This window comes from Dreissena polymorpha, chromosome 9, assembly GCF_020536995.1.
Source record: "Dreissena polymorpha isolate Duluth1 chromosome 9, UMN_Dpol_1.0, whole genome shotgun sequence".
NCBI lineage: Eukaryota > Metazoa > Mollusca > Bivalvia > Myida > Dreissenidae > Dreissena > Dreissena polymorpha.
In genome coordinates this window covers 24071956-24092888 of record NC_068363.1, presented here as the reverse complement: position 1 = coordinate 24092888, position 20933 = coordinate 24071956, and the positions used below count along the sequence as shown (strand labels likewise).

The 20933-nt window shown below is 37.8% G+C and overlaps 1 protein-coding gene across 12 annotated transcripts in view; it reads left to right on the top strand.

The window, feature by feature from the left end:
* LOC127845441 (ankyrin repeat domain-containing protein 27-like) overlaps positions 1-20933 on the top strand; it is a 339366-nt gene that overhangs the window by 300508 nt on the left and 17925 nt on the right. For 11 of the 12 annotated variants that reach the window (XM_052376353.1, XM_052376348.1, XM_052376342.1 and 8 more), the window contains 12 exons: positions 436-712; positions 1309-1381; positions 1807-1872; positions 3319-3376; positions 4236-4328; positions 4847-5036; positions 8819-8958; positions 10684-10776; positions 11040-11148; positions 12258-12412; positions 13207-13329; positions 20397-20576. In XM_052376353.1, the coding sequence (XP_052232313.1) occupies positions 436-712; positions 1309-1381; positions 1807-1872; positions 3319-3376; positions 4236-4328; positions 4847-5036; positions 8819-8958; positions 10684-10776; positions 11040-11148; positions 12258-12412; positions 13207-13329; positions 20397-20576 (1557 nt within the window). The remainder of the gene's footprint in view (positions 1-435; positions 713-1308; positions 1382-1806; positions 1873-3318; positions 3377-4235; positions 4329-4846; positions 5037-8818; positions 8959-10683; positions 10777-11039; positions 11149-12257; positions 12413-13206; positions 13330-20396; positions 20577-20933) is intronic. The other variant, XM_052376350.1, reaches the window with a different exon arrangement.

The following is a 20933-nucleotide window of genomic DNA, read 5'->3' as shown; positions in this document are numbered from 1 at the left end:
ATTTCCGATGCCTAACTATTTCAGTATGAAATAAAACACTTAAGAAAAATTCCCAATTTTAGGATAAAAATAAAATTTAACTTAAGATGCTTCTGGAATACCACCCCTGACACTTGTTCTTATGTCATATTAAACTTATTCAGGAAATGTGTTAGTAGGCTTGCAAATGGTTTGCTTTTTAACAAAATTCCTGATCTTGTATAATAAAATATGGTATGGAGTGACAATTTGTCTAAGATCCTATGTATATGTTAAGTTTTTTAAGTATGGGAGTTCTTGATGTCTTTTTAGCTCACTAGCGCATGAAGTGTTCATGGTGAGCTTTTATAATGAAATGAAATTATATATTTTTTATTCTATGTTAAGATATGGTCCCTTTTTTAACTTATATGTTCTATAAAAGAATTGATTAGGAATTTCCTTTTAATTTTCTAGAACTACCTAATGAACGTGGTCCATAAGCACCTGTTTGCCACCATCACCAACTGCATGAAGAGCAACGACTCAAATCTGAACAAGAAGAACCGTAACTTGGTGGACACGCGTCTGGAGCATCTGCATGTGCGCGCAGAGTATGAGGAGAATCTGCCGGGCTCGCGGAAAGAGCTGTCCAAGTTGAACGACTTCAGTACGCCTTTCGAACGTCTACAGTGCCTCAAACGTGTTGTGACGCTTCTAACGAGGCCTGTAGAGGCTGCCAAAAGTGATGAAAGTAAGAGAGATTGTTAACTTTTCCATCTTTAGCTAAAACTAGAGCGTACACTTGTGATAACGGTATATCATCTTTACAAGTGTCTGTTGATTGTGTATACTATACTAGACTATACGCAAACCGCTTATTGGTTTTTAAAATAAATCCACTGAACATTGCAAATATGCAATAAAAATATAAGAAAAAATGTGTTGTTAAAGGTTTTGTAAAGAAATCCCAAAGTTCATTCGCTTTTCAAACTTTAATGGGGTGATCTTTCTATTTTTGGAGACATGTATACAGATATTAGTTGGAGATTTTTGAGTTCTCCATTTGTTGTATAACTTTTACCATTGTTTCAAGACTGTTCTGTGGTAGTTTGCTTTAAAATTTCTTGTATTATAAGCTTATCAATACCCAAATCTATAAAGCAATTATATTTTGAAACATCCATGGTTTGTATTTTTCATTATATCCTGTTAAACTTTATTTAGTCTAAATTTACTTGTTTGCTGTTTATTCTACAATAAGTTTTTTTTTAAATATTTATCAACATTGAAAATATTCTGGTAACATGTTTGAATAAATTGTGTACATAGTGCTTCTTATTCCTCCAGGTCTAATGATGGCGACAGACGATCTTCTTCCTCTATTAATCTACCTAATAATACGCTCTCCTATTCCAAACTGGTTAGTACCAATATAAGTGAAGTGTGTTATTTGTTATTGTACTTTCAATGAATATTGTTCTTTCAATTAATACATCAACAAAATGTTAAGTTATATTTGTGTGAAATACAAAAATTTCTTACGATTATTTATGAAATTTAAATGTGTCCCTCAAATTTACATTTGAACAAATCATCTATTAGGAATACTTAAATGGTTTTAACAAATTTTACAAATTAAAAATGCAACCATCTCGAGTTGTGGAGGGCAAATTTAAATATTGCTGGGATTTGTAGACAGAGAATTGTGCTCAATTATTGAGTTACCTATGTGAGTTTGAGGTTATCATTTAGTATCAAATTTATCATCATCGTCATCAAACATCGTCCTAATTATCATCATCATCATCAATGTATATTAAATGAAATTCATTATTATGTTTACAGGTTTGCTAATCTGACCTATATGAAGCACTTCATTCTCACAAAGGTCGCAGAATCAGACGAATTTAGGTCTGTTTTTTGTTGTTGTTTTTATGCACCCGGTAGGGTGGCATATAGCAGTTGAACTGTCAGTCTGTCTGTGCGTCCGTCCAAAATCTTTAACATTGGCCATAACTTTTGCAATATTGAAGATAGCAACTTGATGTATGGCATACATGTGTATCTCATGGAGCTGCACATTTTGAGTGGTGAAAGGTCAAGGTCATCCTTCAAGGTCAAAGGTCAAGAAACAAAATCCAAGGGAAGTAACAAGCTTTAAAGGAAGATAATATCTATTTTGTATCATTTGGCAGGTACAGATCATTTTCACAAGGGAAGTAATATTTTGTAAAGGGATATAATATAAAAAAAAATGATTCAAAGTGGCGCAGTAGGGGGCATTGTGTTTCTGACAAACACATCTCTTGTTTTTATCTCTACTGCCAAAGGCAGAAGAGCTTATGGGATGGCATGGTGTCTGTCTGTCTGTGTGTGTGTGTGTGTGTGTGTGTGTGTGTGTGTGTGTGTGTGTGCGTGCGTTAGACTTTTCTTGTTTATCCGATAAAGTCCACAGTTTTCATCCAATTCTTTTCAAACTTGTTCAGTGTCTTTATATAAATGAGGACTCGAACCCTATTGATTTTCAGGTCACTGGGTCAAAGGTCAAGGTCACAGTGACTCAAAATAGTAAAATGGTTTCCAGATGTTTACTCAAGAATGCTTAAGCCTAGGATCATGAAACTTCATAGGAACATTGATCATGACTGGCTAATGACCCTTATTGATTTTCGGGTCACTAGGTCAAAGGTCAAGGTCACAGTGTCTCGAAATAGTAAAATGGTTACTTTTCTTGTTTGTCCGATAAAGTCCACAGTTTTCATCCGATTCTTTTCAAACTTGTTCACTGTCTTCATATTAATGAGGACTCAAACCCTATTGATTTTCAGGTCACTGGGTCAAATGTCAAGGTCAAAGTGACTCGAAATAGTAAAATGGTTTCCGTATTTGTATATCTGCCACATTGGAAAATGGTTCCAGTCTGCCAGTAAGCAGGGCAGTTTTCCTTATTTTGCTATAGTGAAACCTTGGAAACAGTCTTTTAGGCACATTTGATGTCCAATCTTAATTCAAATTGAGCTCAGAACATTTGTTTTATTGATTTACATGTGTTAAAAAATGGTTGTGATCCAATGAAAATATGAATGCCATAGAGCGGGGAAGTTTTTTAATTATTGCTAAAGGAAACACTCTTGAAGGCAAATTGTTTGTCAAATCTTTATAAAAATCTCTCAGAACATCCCTCCTAATGATATCTCAGCTGGGTTCTAAAATGGTTAAGGAATCTTCACTGAAATTGCTAAGAAGACTTAAGTTTTTGTCTGGTCTCAGTTGAGCAACCTAGAGCCTTTGGTTCTCTTATTGAACCTATATTTTCTACTATATGATTGCTGATAGTACTTTTGTATCACTTTCCAGCTTCTATTTAGCAACTCTGGAGGCAGCTCTTCACTTCATTCTGTCTGGAAATGTTAAGGTAACATTTTGTTTGAGAAATATATTATCTATATAACTATATAGTGTAATTGAATATTACTGAATGCTGGTTAGAATATAATAATAAATAGTCTCAAAAGTTTAAGGTAGGTTTTAGTAATGTTTCTAAATACGAAGACTGTTTCTTAATTGTTGTAGTCTTTTATTCAATTTGCATGATATCAGAGGCTCAATTTAGATTGATTACATAATACCAAAAAAAATTGCAAGTAGATTAAGAGCTATCTTTTGCAATACATTATAGCAACTTGCAGCAGGCCATTTGAAATACTTGCCAAAGTGCCGTTCAAAAGAAAAACAATCAAAATTTGGCATTAAACCTCTATACGCAGCATGTCTGGACGTTATTTTCTATAATTGTCATGATGACGAACAATTATCTTGTAGCAGCCTTATATTGCAATGACTCTCAGTTTGCAAGATCTTATGATCTGTTAGTGATTGTTTTACCAGTTTCTAAGAGATGTTCCATTGAACCCCTCTATGCCTCTTCACAGCATATTTCTCTGGAAGGCTATGGGACATAGGTCTTTCAAGTCAGAATTTTTTAGCTTCTACCTTGCAAAGGGAATATAAGAATGTTTTGAATTCAGTTAAAATAAAGAATATTTAGTGACTTTAAATGTATTTACCAAAAATAAACATCAGCACTGTTTCCAAAGCAGTTTTACATGTATTTTACTAAAATTAACTCGAATTTTAAAACTGTTGTGTTTTTTTTTCAAAGAGATTTTTTTGTCTAGGGGAGAAATATAAACTTATGCTATTGGAAATAAGGCGGAATTTCTGTCCCTGAATTGAACAAAAATAATTATGCCCTGCTCCCCAACCAATTGCAGTCTTCCAAACCGACCCAAAGGAAGCCAGACGGAGGGGTTGGCAGACAGGCCTCGACAGGTTCCTTCACTTCTGCCAAGGAAAAATTCTTTCAGGTAAAATTGGTGGTATTTAAAACTTTGATAAAGGGGCCATCTTATTCTGTAAATATACCAAGTATTCTGCTGTTTTGAAACTAATTTTACTAATACTCGAGGTTTGTACATGACTGCAATGAGCCTGTGTAGGGATATTTGTCATCTTCATTCACTGTTCCAGTTTCCATCATGTTATGTTTAATTGTTTACCCTTTTTTCTCTGCAATTGTCTTTGGCTGATTTTCAAATTCAAGACAGAAACATTAAACAAATGATGTTGTAAATAAAATACCAGGCCAGTGTTGAATACAGATAAGTTTTATTTGCTTGGCTTAAAAACATTTTCTCCTCGCTTAGGTTCAGGTTTTATGTTTTCCAAATCTCACTAAAAACCATCTGCATTTAACGCAAGCCATGGCCCAGTAAAACATTCATAAAAACCTCCAAGATGAGTCAGAATATTGAATTTAGTATGTTTGGAATTCTAGGCCCATTCTCTGTAATGACTTTTGTCATGCCTGATTATTTTCCTGCAGTATGTCCAATACGGTGATGAGGCTGCCGTGAGGCTGATGCTTAAGGGATCGCGAAGCTCGAGCTCTGACGACGTGTTCTCCAAACTGTGCCACCCGCTTTGTGACTGTGAGACATGCCTCGAGCTCACAGCGTCGGTAGACAGCTCTGGAGCTGTCACTCCAATGGTTAGAGATGACATGGGACGCACAGGTGATTTGTTTGTGATTCTTTTGGATAAAGTCTGAAAAAAAATCTTAATTCTATAAGTGACTTACAATTATTTGTATTCTACATTTGATTAAACATAACTTTAGTAATACCCTTTTTTTTATGACATGATTATTGCATCTTGCTGCATATTAAAACATGCACCTTTAAGGACAGAGTCTAGTCTCTGATTGTGCTGATCAGTTACTATAACACAGAGTTGTGCCATTTACAGTTTTAAACTAAAAGAAAAAGGATTTCCATCAACACCTGCTTGAAATTAATTCACACCAGATTGATACTTATCAAGAATCATTTGAGCACATCATCTGTATTCAGCGATTTTTTTTTTGTCCATTTGGGAAAAGTTGTGGTTCTACACCATTTGGGGAAAATGTTCATGAAAATACCATGACATTGGTAAAATTTGCATACTGGTAGTCAAGTCTTCATATTGGGAAAATAGTGATTTTGATTTTTGCGCCCAAATACTTTTAAATTGATAACTTTGAGTTTTCAAATTGTCATTATTATATTTACTTAGGTTCAAGCCATAGACCTGGATAGGGAAACTAACTTAATGTTGCATTATATATAAAAAAAATATATATAATTATATTTTTTTGAAACCTTTAAATGGGATTTTTTTATAGTAATTGGAAATTTTTTAGTTTTTTTCTACTTGGGAAAGTTCTTTTTTTCGGTACTTTATAAAGAAGGAAAAAAATCGCTGGTATTTTCATAGTTTTCTTTCACGCTCTAACCTTAAGAAGGCAGAAAGTATCGTCCCTGATGAGCCTTTGAGATAACACTACGCGCAAATATATTGTTTGTTAGCTTTAAGTGAAACATTCCATGAAAGCGGAAAATGTTGATCCTGATAAGCCTGTGTGGACTATCCATTACAAGGTGTAATGCTTGTGGGTAGTGTTATCTCACAGGCACACCAGGGACAACACTTTCCGCGTACATTTGATTGTGATAGTGTTATCTCACAGGCACACCAGGGACAACACTTTCCGCGTACATTTGATTGTGGTAGTGTTATCTCACAGGCACACCAGGGACAACACTTTCCGCGTACATTTGATTGTGGTAGTGTTATCTCACAGGCACACCAGGGACAACACTTTCCGCGTACATTTGATTGTGGTAGTGTTATCTCACAGGCACACCAGGGACAACACTTTCCGCGTACATTTGATTGTGGTAGTGTTATCTCACAGGCACACCAGGGACAACACTTTCCGCGTACATTTGATTGTGGTAGTGTTATCTCACAGGCACACCAGGGACAACACTTTCCGCGTACATTTGATTGTGGTAGTGTTATCTCACAGGCACACCAGGGACAACACTTTCCGCGTACATTTGATTGTGGTAGTGTTATCTCACAGGCACACCAGGGACAACACTTTCCGCGTACATTTGATTGTGGTAGTGTTATCTCACAGGCACACCAGGGACAACACTTTCCGCGTACATTTGATTGTGGTAGTGTTATCTCACAGGCACACCAGGGACAACACTTTCCGCGTACATTTGATTGTGGTAGTGTTATCTCACAGGCACACCAGGGACAACACTTTCCGCCTACATTTGATTGTGGTAGTGTTATCTCACAGGCACACCAGGGACAACACTTTCCGCGTACATTTGATTGTGGTAGTGTTATCTCACAGGCACACCAGGGACAACACTTTCCGCCTACATTTGATTGTGGTAGTGTTATCTCACAGGCACACCAGGGACAACACTTTCCGCGTACATTTGATTGTTTAGTGTTATCTCACAGGCACACCAGGGACAACACTTTCCGCCTACATTTGATTGTTTAGTGTTATCTCACAGGCACACCAGGGACAACACTTTCCGCGTACATTTGATTGTGGTAGTGTTATCTCACAGGCACACCAGGGACAACACTTTCCGCGTACATTTTATTGTGGTAGTGTTATCTCACAGGCACACCAGGGACAACACTTTCCGCGTACATTTGATTGTGGTAGTGTTATCTCACAGGCACACCAGGGACAACACTTTCCGCGTACATTTGATTGTGGTAGTGTTATCTCACAGGCACACCAGGGACAACACTTTCCGCGTACATTTGATTGTTTAGTGTTATCTCACAGGCACACCAGGGACAACACTTTCCGCCTACATTTGATTGTTTAGTGTTATCTCACAGGCACACCAGGGACAACACTTTCCGCGTACATTTGATTGTTTAGTGTTATCTCACAGGCACACCAGGGACAACACTTTCCGCGTACATTTGATTGTGGTAGTGTTATCTCACAGGCACACCAGGGACAACACTTTCCGCGTACATTTGATTGTGGTAGTGTTATCTCACAGGCACACCAGGGACAACACTTTCCGCGTACATTTGATTGTGGTAGTGTTATCTCACAGGCACACCAGGGACAACACTTTCCGCGTACATTTGATTGTTTAGTGTTATCTCACAGGCACACCAGGGACAACACTTTCTGCGTACATTTGATTGTGGTAGTGTTATCTCACAGGCACACCAGGGACAACACTTTCCGCGTACATTTGATTGTGGTAGTGTTATCTCACAGGCACACCAGGGACAACACTTTCCGCGTACATTTGATTGTGGTAGTGTTATCTCACAGGCACACCAGGGACAACACTTTCCGCCTACATTTGATTGTGGTAGTGTTATCTCACAGGCACACCAGGGACAACACTTTCCGCGTACATTTGATTGTGGTAGTGTTATCTCACAGGCACACCAGGGACAACACTTTCCGCCTACATTTGATTGTGGGTAGTGTTATCTCACAGGCACACCAGGGACAACACTTTCCGCCTACATTTGATTGTGGGTAGTGTTATCTCACAGGCACACCAGGGACAACACTTTCCGCCTACATTTGATTGTGGTAGTGTTATCTCACAGGCACACCAGGGACAACACTTTCCGCGTACATTTGATTGTGGGTAGTGTTATCTCACAGGCACACCAGGGACAACACTTTCCGCGTACATTTGATTGTGGTAGTGTTATCTCACAGGCACACCAGGGACAACACTTTCCGCGTACATTTGATTGTGGGTAGTGTTATCTCACAGGCACACCAGGGACAACACTTTCCGCGTACATTTGATTGTGGTAGTGTTATCTCACAGGCACACCAGGGACAACACTTTCCGCGTACATTTGATTGTGGGTAGTGTTATCTCACAGGCACACCAGGGACAACACTTTCCGCGTACATTTGATTGTGGGTAGTGTTATCTCACAGGCACACCAGGGACAACACTTTCCGCGTACATTTGATTGTGGGTAGTGTTATCTCACAGGCACACCAGGGACAACACTTTCCGCGTACATTTGATTGTGGGTAGTGTTATCTCACAGGCACACCAGGGACAACACTTTCCGCCTACATTTGATTGTGGTAGTGTTATCTCACAGGCACACCAGGGACAACACTTTCCGCGTACATTTGATTGTGGGTAGTGTTATCTCACAGGCACACCAGGGACAACACTTTCCGCGTACATTTGATTGTGGGTAGTGTTATCTCACAGGCACACCAGGGACAACACTTTCCGCGTACATTTGTTTGTTTTTTTTTAGAAGTAACTTGCTTTGCTTTAAGTAAAACATTCCATGAAAGCAGAAAGTGTCCTTCCTGATAAGCCTGTGCAGACTTCACAGGCTAATCTGGGACTATCATTTGCGATAATAAAGCCCAATTTTTCCATAGTGTGACTCATGTGTTAAACAAATCTCTTTTTCTTTCCAGCTCTTCATTTGGCTGCACTATACGGCCAAGCAGGACTGATAGACATTTTATCCAAGAACGGTTGCCTTGCTGATGCCTCAGATTTCTTGGGCCGCACTCCCCTGCATATGGCAGCATTGAAGGGACATCAGAACATCATTGTGAGTAAAATGTTTGCCTATTTGAGCATAGTAATGGGAAAAACTGGGCTAAAGGCATGAGGGAAAAGAGTCGTCCCAAACAAGCCTGTGCTGTCCACTTTCCGTTTATGTGAGACTCCCTTTAACCCTTTCCCACTCAGAAGCAAAGTGTAAATGGCTATGTGCAAACATCATAAAACTCGCAGTCTGTTCAGATTTTATGCTGTTTGCTGCTCATCAGTATATAAGGGTTGGAAATGAAGCCTTGAAAACTTGAATCAAGTAAGAAAGGTCTTAAATGAAGTATAACTTTCTGAGGGACTACAAAAGCATCAAAATACGTATCTAAGTGGTAAAGGGTTAAATGAAAAAGTCCATTCAAGTGGAAAGTGTTATACCTGATAAGCCAGACAGGACTGCATTATTTGGGAAGACACTATGCATATGCATTAAGCCCAGTTTTCCCAAAACACAGCTTATTTTGTAGTCTATGAGGTGTTTTCATTCAGGAGGCTGAAATTATATATGGTCTAGGAGTTTGTAACAGCATGCCTACCTAATTAACTTGAAAAGGCTCAGAAACATTTAGTGTAATTTTGAAATAGAACTGTAAATTCCAGCAAATTCTTTTTAATGACAGATGTTCAATTTTTGTGTGGTCTTGAGATTTGGGGGAAAACCCAAGTACCAAGGGGAAACCTGTCTGGTATGGTGACAACCATTTTAACTCGCTTTCACCATGTTCGGCACTACACCTATTTTGCCTAGGTGAGAAGTGTACCAACAACTTCTCTAGTAGCAAGCCAGTGATGGAAAGAAAGGGGAGTAACACTAGGTTGAAGCATAGTGACACAGTTTAACATATTTGTAATCCAAATATAATTGTTAAATGAATATGAAAATGAAAAATTCGAAAGTATTTGTGATTCAATAATAAAATGTAATTAAGTATTAAGGACATAAACATTATGGTAAAATTTAAAAATACCTTTGGTACAATAACATTACATTTATTAACTAAAATCAGGTACCAAATTCATTTAGCAAGTTTATTTTTAGAAATTCAAATGTAAAAGTAAACCAAGGCTTTGTTTAAATCTGTATTAATTCACTCAGATTTTTTTTCATTCTTGCAATTTACTCCCTGAATGAAATCTACGTCTAGACATGTCTTTGCCCTTCAGTAACAATGTGCCAATGTTATCCCTGAATTTGGTTTGTATCTGCTTTTTCAGCATATTTGAAGGTTAGAGCCCCTTCCCCTGAGCCTTACCAAAACCCTGAAAGCAGTGCATGATATAAGCTGTGCTCTGTGATAAAGAGGTTTGATGCATGTTCGTAAATTGTCGTCCCCACCTGTGCTGTGCGCACAGGCTAATCAGGGACGACACTTTCCGCCGAAACTAGATTTTTGCTAAAAAGAGACTTTCTTTAAACAGAAAATTTTATAAATGTGGAAAGTGTTGTCCCTGATTAGCCTGTGCAGACTGATTAGGCTAATCTGGGATGACACTTTACGCACGTGCATTAAACCCCCTTTTCGCAGAGCATGGATCATATCATTTTGTGGTACATGCATTACTTATAACGAATCCTAGAGGAATAGACAGAATAAGTTATGTTTTACCACAAACTAAACCCCTTCTTCTATCTATTGTTAAAGAATTTACTTACATTTATTCAAAATTGCACAAATTCACACCTGTGAAGGCATCTATTGTATGTATAACTCTATTGTATTTTTAGCTACTCTTGGTACATTTTGGGGGTGAAGTGCGAGCTGTAGACAATGAAGGCAACACCCCACTACATTTATGTGCCAAAAATGGACATGAGGACGTAAGTGTAGATGTTACAAAAATAAGAAATATATTGTGATGCTTAGTTCAGTAATCTTAAGTATTTTATGCTTTGTAAGTTTTATCAATAATTATTCAAAAGTTATATATCAAGCAGCAATACTGTTTCTAAATTTAAAGTAAATTGGGGCTAAAATTCCTATTTCACAGGTTTCTGTCTTATCCCAACTTATTGTGAAAAAAAGCATCGGAAAACCGGGCCGGACTTTTTTTTCATCTGTGAACATTTCATGTCAATTGCAGTGTGTGAAAGCCATTCTGTTCTTGGACAGCCTAAAAAGTCGTGTTGATGTAAATGCGGGCAATGATATGGGAGAGACTCCACTGCACTTGGCTGCTAAGTGGGGATATGGTGAGTGATATAGGAGAGACTCCACTGCACTTGGCTGCTAAGTGGGGATACGGTGAGTGATATAGGAGAGACTCCACTGCACTTGGCTGCTAAGTGGGGATACGGTGAGTGATATGGGAGAGACTCCACTGCACTTGGCTGCTAAGTGGGGATCAGTGAGTGATATGGGAGAGACTCCACTGCACTTGGCTACTAAGTGGGGATATGGTGAGTGATGTGGAAGATCTGGTGCAAAATAGCAGGTTGCTTTGCCTTGCTCCATGTTTCTTCTTCCCCTTTTACCTGCTTTTCAGGTCCACACAAAATATGTTAATTTTTTTTAGCTCGGCTGTTTTCGGAGAAAAACAGAGGTATTGTCATAGCCAGTTCGTCGTGTAGCCACCGTCCGCCTCGTGCTTAAACCTTAACATTTTGTTAACCTTTTGAACATTGGTTCTAAAATTAAAGTGTTTCCACCTACAACATTTAAACTTTATATATAGCTGCACCTTGATTAGTTCTACACTCCACACTCAATTTTGGGTCACTAGGTCAAAGGTCAAGGTCACTCTGACCTCTAAAAGAAAAATAATGTAAAAAAAAATTCTGACAAGCTTTCATTTATTCAAAACTGCACCCGCAGCCGAGCGTTGGCACACATTACGTGGTGCTTTTGTTTAAGTTAATGTTGTTTTTTTCATTGGAAGACAAATATTATTTCTATGCTGCAGCAACTCGTTAACAAGTGCAAGACAAAGAAATTCCTTGGATATAGCAAATTATAAGAGAAAGACTCTAAACATCTGACCTGTGTGCTTGGATCGGATTGGTCCAGAAATCCTTTCCTCTGCCATTTTCCATCTAGCTCTGTTTAAAAAAAAGCAGTAGTTGTCAGTTATGGGCATAAGTTTGGGCACCTAATATTTGAAAAACAGCTATCCCAGGATAACATACGGCCAACAAAACAAGATGGCTGACATTTGGGGAGAATATAAGAGTCTCATTAAAATGACTGCACAATTGCAATAAAAACAAACTATCAAAGAATTCAGTTTTTACATATGAACATTTTGCTACTGGCACAGGGAAGACTACAAGTCAGTCTAGGTTGTGTATATGTCTGCCTGCAGATGGCATCGTACACTTCCTACTGGAATGCGAGGCTGACCCCCGGGTGCGCAATCGTCGTCGCCAGGCCCCCATGGACGTGGCCCAGAATGCTGACATCAAGAAAGCTCTGCAGTCTGTAATGGACGAAGGACCCCCCTTGGTCATCAGTCAGAAGGTGACTTTTATATATTGTAGATTTATTCTAGCTGCGCTCTAAGAAAAACAGGTTTAATGCATGTGTTTAAGTGTTATCTTACATAAGCCTGTGCAGTCCGAACAGGCTCATCAGGGACAACACTTTCCCTCGTACCTGAAATAAGAGACATTCTTTAAAAGATAAATTCCATAAAAGCGGAAACAGTCCTCAATATTGAGCGTGTGCCTACTGCACAGGTTAATCTGGGATTACCCTTTACGCACATTCATTACGCCCAGTCCCTATTGAACGATGGGTCCCCATTGATCATCAGTCTTATAGTGACCTTGTATACTGTATACTGTGGATTTATTTTAGCCTTGCTTTGTAAAAAATGGGGCTTAATCCAGTTGAAGTGTCTTCTCATATTACCTTGTCCCTCTACACATTTACTGATATAAACGCCTACTTTCCTGATATGGCGCACCTGCTTTGTATCAGGTTGAAATCAACTTATTGGTATGATAAATCAGTTTCAAATTGACTATTAAAAATATGTATGGTCATGATCCCATATTTTCTGATATAACCCTGTCCCCCATAAGAAGCAAAGTGATTTTCAACCAGCATAAAACCAGAACAGCCTGCGAGTAACTCACAGTCTGTTCATGTTTTATGCTGTTTGCTGATCATCAGTATCTAAAGGTTGGTGCTAAAGCCGTTACAACTTAAATTTAGTAAGAAAGGTATTTAATTAAATGTAACTTTGAAAGGACTACAAGTGCGTCAAAATACGTATGTAAGCGCTAAAGGGATAATATGATTTGTTCTAGCCTGATGTATCCACCTCCTTGATCAATGTTCCCGCCACACCTATCACCCGCTCACCCCAACCCAGTACCCCACGTAGCTCGAATGATGTGATGTCGCCATATGTTCTATTAGACGCTTCTCAGGTAATGAAAGTAACTTGAAGGATAAAGTTTTACGGCAAAGTTTTTTTTATTATGTCCCCCACCACTATAGTGGGGGACATATTGTTTTTGCCCTTCTGTTGGTTTGTTGCTTTGTTTGTTTGCGTCAAATTTTAACATTTGCAATAACTTTTGCAATATTGAAAATAGCAACTTCATATTTGGCATGCATGTGTATCTCATGGAGCTGCACATTTTGATTGGTGAAAGGTCAAGGCCATCCTTCAAGGTCAAATGTCAAATATATGGGGGACATATTGTTTCACAAACACATCTTGTTTAATGTATATTTAATATTTATGGCTTTTATGCCCCCGGTAGGGTGGCATATAGCAGTTGAACTGTCCGTCAGTATGTCAGTCTGTCCGTCCGTCAAAAAAAAATTAAACATTGGCCATAACATTTTGTTCTTAATTAATTTGTAATAAAAGCGCAGAATATATTTCAGCCAGGTGTTGATCACACATCGTCATATTTTAATTGCGTTTATTAGTATTGTCTTTAATCCGGATTCGCTGCGTGTTGGCTGTACAATCTGCAACACCACTGAAAAACACAATTCACACAATGGGTAATAAAGTTGTTAACAATTAGCGCTAATCAACACTATTATACCTAAACGAAGTTGACGCATTCGATACAGCCTTATTGCATTCGCATTTTACAGGAAATGTCAGTTGTCAGTACACTGTATAATGTACACCCCTTTCTGTCAAAACCGGATTTAACTTGAGTGTGAATAGTCGACTGTTTCATGTTCTTTGTATTAATACCATCCGGGTATCTGTACTATAAGTATACCAGCCTACAAACAAGCTGCGCGCTTCCGCATATGGGTATTCGGACGTTCAAAAAATTCATCACGGTTTAGCGCTGTCGAACGCATTTAGCAATATAACTGGGTTTTTTTCTCACTATTTCTTTACTTGCAAAAAATACTTGTGGCTTATAACTTACCTTGCAATCTTTTTTCTACTCGCATTTTGCAAGTGTGCGAGTGTTAATTTCGAGCCCTGTGTATATGCGTTGATTACGCTGGATTAAAATGCCTCATGCCTACAGTAATTCAGTCTTATTTGTTTCAAATATGGGACATGATTGTTTGTTAGGATCTTGAATTCGTCCATCGGTCGAAGGACGAAAAAGACGAAAATTATTGTCTGACGAATAATAATGGTTTCACAGTAAGCTTTAAATGGACATAATTATCTGACCTGCCAAATTATATATATTTTTTAAATAGATCAAAGTGGCGCAGTAGTTAGCATTGTGTTTCTGACAAACTAATCGATGTAAAAGGTCAAGGTCATTCCTCAAGGTCTAAGGTCAAAAATACAAATCAAAGGGAAGTAATAAGCTTTAAAGGGAGATAATTATTCAATATTGAACATAGCAACTTGATATTTGGCATGCCTGTGTATCTCATGGAGCTGCACATTGAGTGGTGAATCTACAGTCACGGTAGTGACTTTTAATTATTTGCTACTAAAAATAGAGAGTGGCTTTTAATTATTTGCTACTAAAATTAGAGATTTGTTAGAGACAATTATTTTCAAGGGAAGTAATTTATATAATTATGAATCTCATATTATGTATTTCCTTACCAAGAATTTAACTTCTTTTCACAGTTACTGTACAGATTTTTTATTAGCTCGGTTGTTTTCGGAGAAAACCCGAGGTATTGTCATAGCCAGCTCGCCGTCAGCCGTACGCCATAGGCGTCGTGCTTAAACCTTAACATTGGCTTTACAATCAAAGTGCTTCCACCTACAAATTTGAAACGTCATATGTGGATGCACCTTGATGACTTCTACACGCCACACCCATTTTTGGGTCACTAGGTCAAAGGTCAAGGTCACTGTGACCTCTTATATAAAACTTTAACATAGGCTCTAAAATCAAAGCGCTTCTACCTACAACTTTGAAACTTCATATATAGATGCACCTTGATGAGTTCTACATGCTACACCCATTTTTAGGTCACTAGGTCAAAGGTCAAGGTCACTAAGACCTCTAATTTAAAACTTTAACATAAACCTTAGCATTGGCTCAAAAATCAAAGTGCTTCCACCTACAACTTCGAAACTTCATATGTAGATGCACCTTGATGAGTTCTACACGCCACACCCATTTTTGGGTCATTAGGTCAAAGGTCAAGGTCACTGTGCCCTATAATATAAAACTTTAACATAGGCTCTAAAATCAAAGCGCTTCCACCTACAACTTCGAAACTTCATATGTAGATGCACCTTGATGAGTTCTACACGCCACACCCATTTTTGGGTCATTAGGTCAAAGGTCAAGGTCACTGTGCCCTATAATATAAAACTTTAACATAGGCTCTAAAATCAAAGTGCTTCCGCCTACAACTTTGAAACTTCATATGTAGATGCACCTCGATGAGTTCTACACGCCTCACCCAATTTTAGGTCACTAGGTCAAAGGTCAAGGTCACTGTGACCTCTAAAAATAAAAAAATAATATTTTTTCTGACAAGCTTTCGCAGCCAAGCGTTGGCAACCGTTATGTGGTGCTCTTGTTTTGATTATTTATAACTCAAATGAAGGATTTGTCAAAGGTTTTTTTTTTATATGATATAATTATCATTTCTTTCCTGTACTAATTTGTGAATGGTAGGGTTCATTACATACCTGTGGACTTATGTCAGTGATGTCTGACTTGGTCATTTTGACTGTCTGCAGACCCCCCCCCCCCCCCACCCCCTGGTTGGATTGGACAAAAGCCTATGGGAAGTAATAAGCTTTAAAGGGAGATAATTTCTATACCTGCCAAATGATAAATAGAAATTTCATTTCAAAGCGGCGCAGTAGGGGGCATTGTGTTCTGACGAACACATCTCTTGTTACTCATCATTTTAAGAAATGACCTATACACATGAAATTAAGCATTTTTGTGTTAATTTTCTCTTAATTTGGCAAAGAATTTTTTTTTAAATTTATAAAAAATGGTGATGAAACTTGCCTAAACCAGTAAATGCCAAACATGAACATCAGTTAAATGAATATGACAGCGTCACACATCTTGATTTCTAGACTTATTATAACTATTACTAAACATGAAAAAATCAGACAAACAATGGGATTTTTTTTACTGAATTAAGGTAAGATACTTTTTTTATGCCCCCAGATCAATAGATTGGGGGTATATTGTTTTTTGGCCTGTCTGTCTGTCTTTCTGTCCCAAAACTTTAACCTTACAGTAAAGTTTTGCAATAACTTTTGAAATATTGAACATAGCAACTTGATATTTGGCATGCATGTGTATCTCATGGAGCTGCACATTTTGAGTGACGAAAGGTCAAGGTCATCTTCAAGGTCAAAGGTCAAAAATTTAAATATTTAAAATAGTAAAGTTTTGCAATAACTTTTGAAATATTGAACATAGCAACTTGATATTTGGCATGCACATGTATCTGATGGAGCTGCATATTTTGAGTGGTGAAAGGTCAAGGTTATCATTCAAGGTCAAAGGTTGAAAATTTAAAACTTTAATATAGTAAAGTTTTGCAATAACTTTTTAAATATTAAACATAGCAACTTGATATTTGGCATGCATGTGTATCTCATGGAGCTGCACATTTTGAGTGGTGAAAGGTGAAGGTCAAGGTCATCCTTCAAGGTGAAATGTCAAATATATGGTGTCTGTCCGTCAAACTTTAACATTGGCCATAACTTTTTCAATATTGAAGATAGCAACTTGATATTTGGCATGCATGTGTATTACATGAAGCTGCACATTTTGCGTGGTAGAAGTTCAAGGTCAAGGTCATCCTTCAAGGTCAAAGGTAAAAAAATTAATTCAAAGCAACGTTCTCATGAAGCTGCACATTTTTAGTGGTGGAAGTTCAACGTAAAGGTCATCCTTCAAGGTCAAAGGTCAAAAAAATAAAAAATTCAAAGCGGTGTTATCATGAAGCTGTACATTTTGAGTGGTGGAAGTTCAAGGTCAAGGTCATCCTTTAAGGTCAAGGTCAAAAAAAGTAATAATTCAAAGCGGCGTTTTCATGAAGCTGCACATTTTGAGTGGTGGAAGTTCATGGTCAAGGTCATCCTTCAAGGTCAAAGGTCCAAAAAAAGAGAAAAATTTCAAAGTGGTGCAATAGAGGGCATTGTGTTTCTGACAAACACATCACTTGTTTCTTTTATACCTAATGATAAAATATGACATTTCTGCAGTGAAATAACAGCAGTGAAAATAAACAAATTGTTCTTTTCCCTGGTGAAAAGAACAAACTTTTGGAACTACTTTTTCCATTTTTAGATTGTCATATCAAGATTATCATATTTTTTTATGATCACAAGTGAATTAAAATCGGTATTCCACTGAATCCAACATATTTTCATTTTATTTTATGCTTTTTTCACTGTTTATTTACATTGTAAAAGAGTTTAACCGGAGAATTTCGCTGGAATCATGACGTCTTTTTGTGTATTGAAATGTATTGAGGCGCGCCACAGGAGAAAGGGTAACTTATCAGCGATAGGGAAACAACTGTTAATTATTTTCCTGAAAAGGGGGCATAACAGTAACAGAAAATTATTATTCATCATTAAACATTCAAATATCCTTTATGCCATTTGGAATATGACCCTCTTATGGCAATAAAATCAGCAAAATAAGGCCCTGACTTTGAAGCACAGGAAAACATTGAATATATCAGATGGATTGTACAAATTTTGGAAAAATCATGAAAAAAGGGCTCTGTTAGGAAAAATTATAAAATCTTAGTTTTTCAGACTTCATCATAATATTTTCATCTATTTTTAGCACATCTATTTTTTTTTTTAAAAGATGAGCTATTGTCATCACCTGGCGTCGGCGTACGGTTAAGTTTTGCGTTTAGGTCCATTTTTCTCAGAAAGTATCAATGCTATTGCATTCAAACTTGGTACACTTTCTTACTATCATGAGGGGACTGGGCAGGCAAAGTTAGATAACTCTGGCGTGCATTTTGACAGAATTATGTGCCCTTTTTATACTTAGAAAATTGAAAATTTTGGTTAAGTTTTGTGTTTAGGTCCATTTTATTCCTTAAGTATCAAAGCTATTGCTTTCATACTTGCAACACTTACTAACTATCATAAGGAGACTGTGCAGGCAAAGTAATGTAACTCTGACTGGCATTTGAAAAGAATTATGTGCCCTTTTTATACTTAGAAAATTGAAAATTTGGTTAAGTTTTGTGTTTAGGTCCACTTTATTCCTACAGTATCAAAGCTATTGCTTTCATACTTGCAACACTTATTAACTATCATAAGGGGACTGTGCAGGCAAAGTTATGTAACTCTGACTGGCATTTGGACGGAATTGTGGGCCCTTTATACTTAGAAAATTGAAAATTTGGTTAAGTTTTGTGTTTTGGTCCACTTTACCCCTAAAGTATCATAGATATTGCTTTCATACTTGGAACACTTGCAAACTTTCATAAGAGGACAGTAAAAGGACAAGTTGCATAACTCTGGTTGTCATTTTTACGGAATTATGGCCCTTTTTTTACTTAGTAACTTTGAATATATGGTTAAATTTTGTGTTTCGATCCACTTTACTTCTAAGGTATCAAGGCTATTGCTTTCAAACTTCAAATACTTTCATGCTATCATGAGGTTACTGTACCTGGCAAGTTGAATTTTACCTTGACCTTTGAATGGCCTTGACTCTCGAGGTAAAATTATTAAATTTTGCTAAAATTGCCATAACTTCTTTATTTATGATTAGATTTGATTGATACGTTGACAAAACTACTCTTACCTGACAAACCACAATAGACTCCACCCAAACCATCTCCCGTGCCCCCCCACCCCCCCCCCCACCCCCCGAATGTCCCCGCCCCCCTAAATTTTTTTTTTGTTTTTTAAGATCATCTCACAAATGACCACCACACCCTCACACAATACCCCCCCCCCCCCCACCCCACCCCACCCCACCCCAAATTTTTTTTTTTTTTGGAAACGGTTAAAAAACACAAATATTTATTTTTAACCTTGGCGTCGGCGTCAGGTTAACCAAAAAGCGTTGCTCTTGTTATTATTTTATTTTGGAAATACCGTCCAACTATCGCACCCCCCCCCCCTGATTTTTTTTTTCCGCATTTTTGGAAGATAATGTAATAAATGTCCACACACCCACGCTATACACCCCTCTTCACTCCACCTCTCCCTTCTTTGTGATTTAAATTGAGAGTCCTTTCACCTTTAAAAAGAAAATAGATGAGCGGTCTGCACCCGCAAGGCGGTGCTCTTGTTTTCTATTACATCAGATTGTTTTCAAGTATCATTGAATATATGTGTTAGTTGATAAATACTTATTGATCAAATCCAATAAAATGTAATAAACAAAAGCCAAATCCGGATCCTAAAGGACAGTTACATGTAGTGCTACATAAAAATTCCTTTCTATTTCAAAAAGTGAACACTTGTCTAGGGTATGAAGTAAATATTAAATATGAAAAGGTATACCTTAATTTTTTGTGGAAGTGGGACAAAACTTAAAAAATTATTTAATTTCTCTATGCTATTTAGAGTTCCAATTGTGAGGGTGGTACATTTTGTATCATTGTTAACATGTCATGGAACATCATGGAATAAAAAATATTATCAAAAAAGTTTTGGTTTTAAACCCACCTTGGTACCTAGAGTTATTTTATTTATATTATGCCCCCAAAAGAGGGCATATAGTGATCGGACCGTCTGTCAGTCTGACTGTCTTTCCGTCACACTTTGCATTTAGGTTTCGCAGTTTGGTTTTCTAAAAATGCTCATAACTTCTATGTTGCTTCAGATAGCAACTTGATGTTTGATATGCGTGTGAATCTCATGGAGCTGCACATTTTGAGTGATGAAAGGTCAAGGTCATCCTTCAAGGTCAAAGGTCAAATATATGGCTTCAAAGCGGCCCAAAAGGGGGCATTGTGTTTCTGACAAACACACCTATTGTATTACATACTTAGATTTTAACTCTGGCAATGGAGTTTTCTTCCTGCTGGCCTAAAGAAATGTTTGTCATGTTAAGGTCATGATTGATTCATCCAGGAATCGGTTGGTGGCTTCCAAGTCATTGACGTGCGCTCCAGAAAGGATGTGCCCATGGTGGACAACTCCAGCAAGGCGGTGATGTCCCCTGTGAAGCCCGCAGTTGCCTCCCTTGACCGGCCTAACGCTCATCAGATTGAGAGGCTCTTCAAGGCCATTAAGCAGAAGGATTTGCCCCTGGTACGTCGAGTCTCGCTCTGGCAAAACTAGGCTTAATACATGAGCCTAAAGTGTTGCCCAAGGTTAGCATGTGCTTTCCGCAAAACTGAGCTTAATGCATGAGCCTAAAGTGTCGCCCAAGGTTGGCCTGTGCATTCCGCAAAACTGGGCTTAATGCATGAGCCTAAAGTGTTGCGCAAGGTTAGCCTGTGCATTCCGCAAAACTGAGCTTAATGCATGAGCCTAAAGTGTTGCCCAAGGTTGGCCTGTGCATTCCGCAAAACTGGGCTTAATGCATGAGCCTAAAGTGTTGCGCAAGGTTAGCCTGTGCATTCCGCAAAACTGAGCTTAATGCATGAGCCTAAAGTGTTGCGCAAG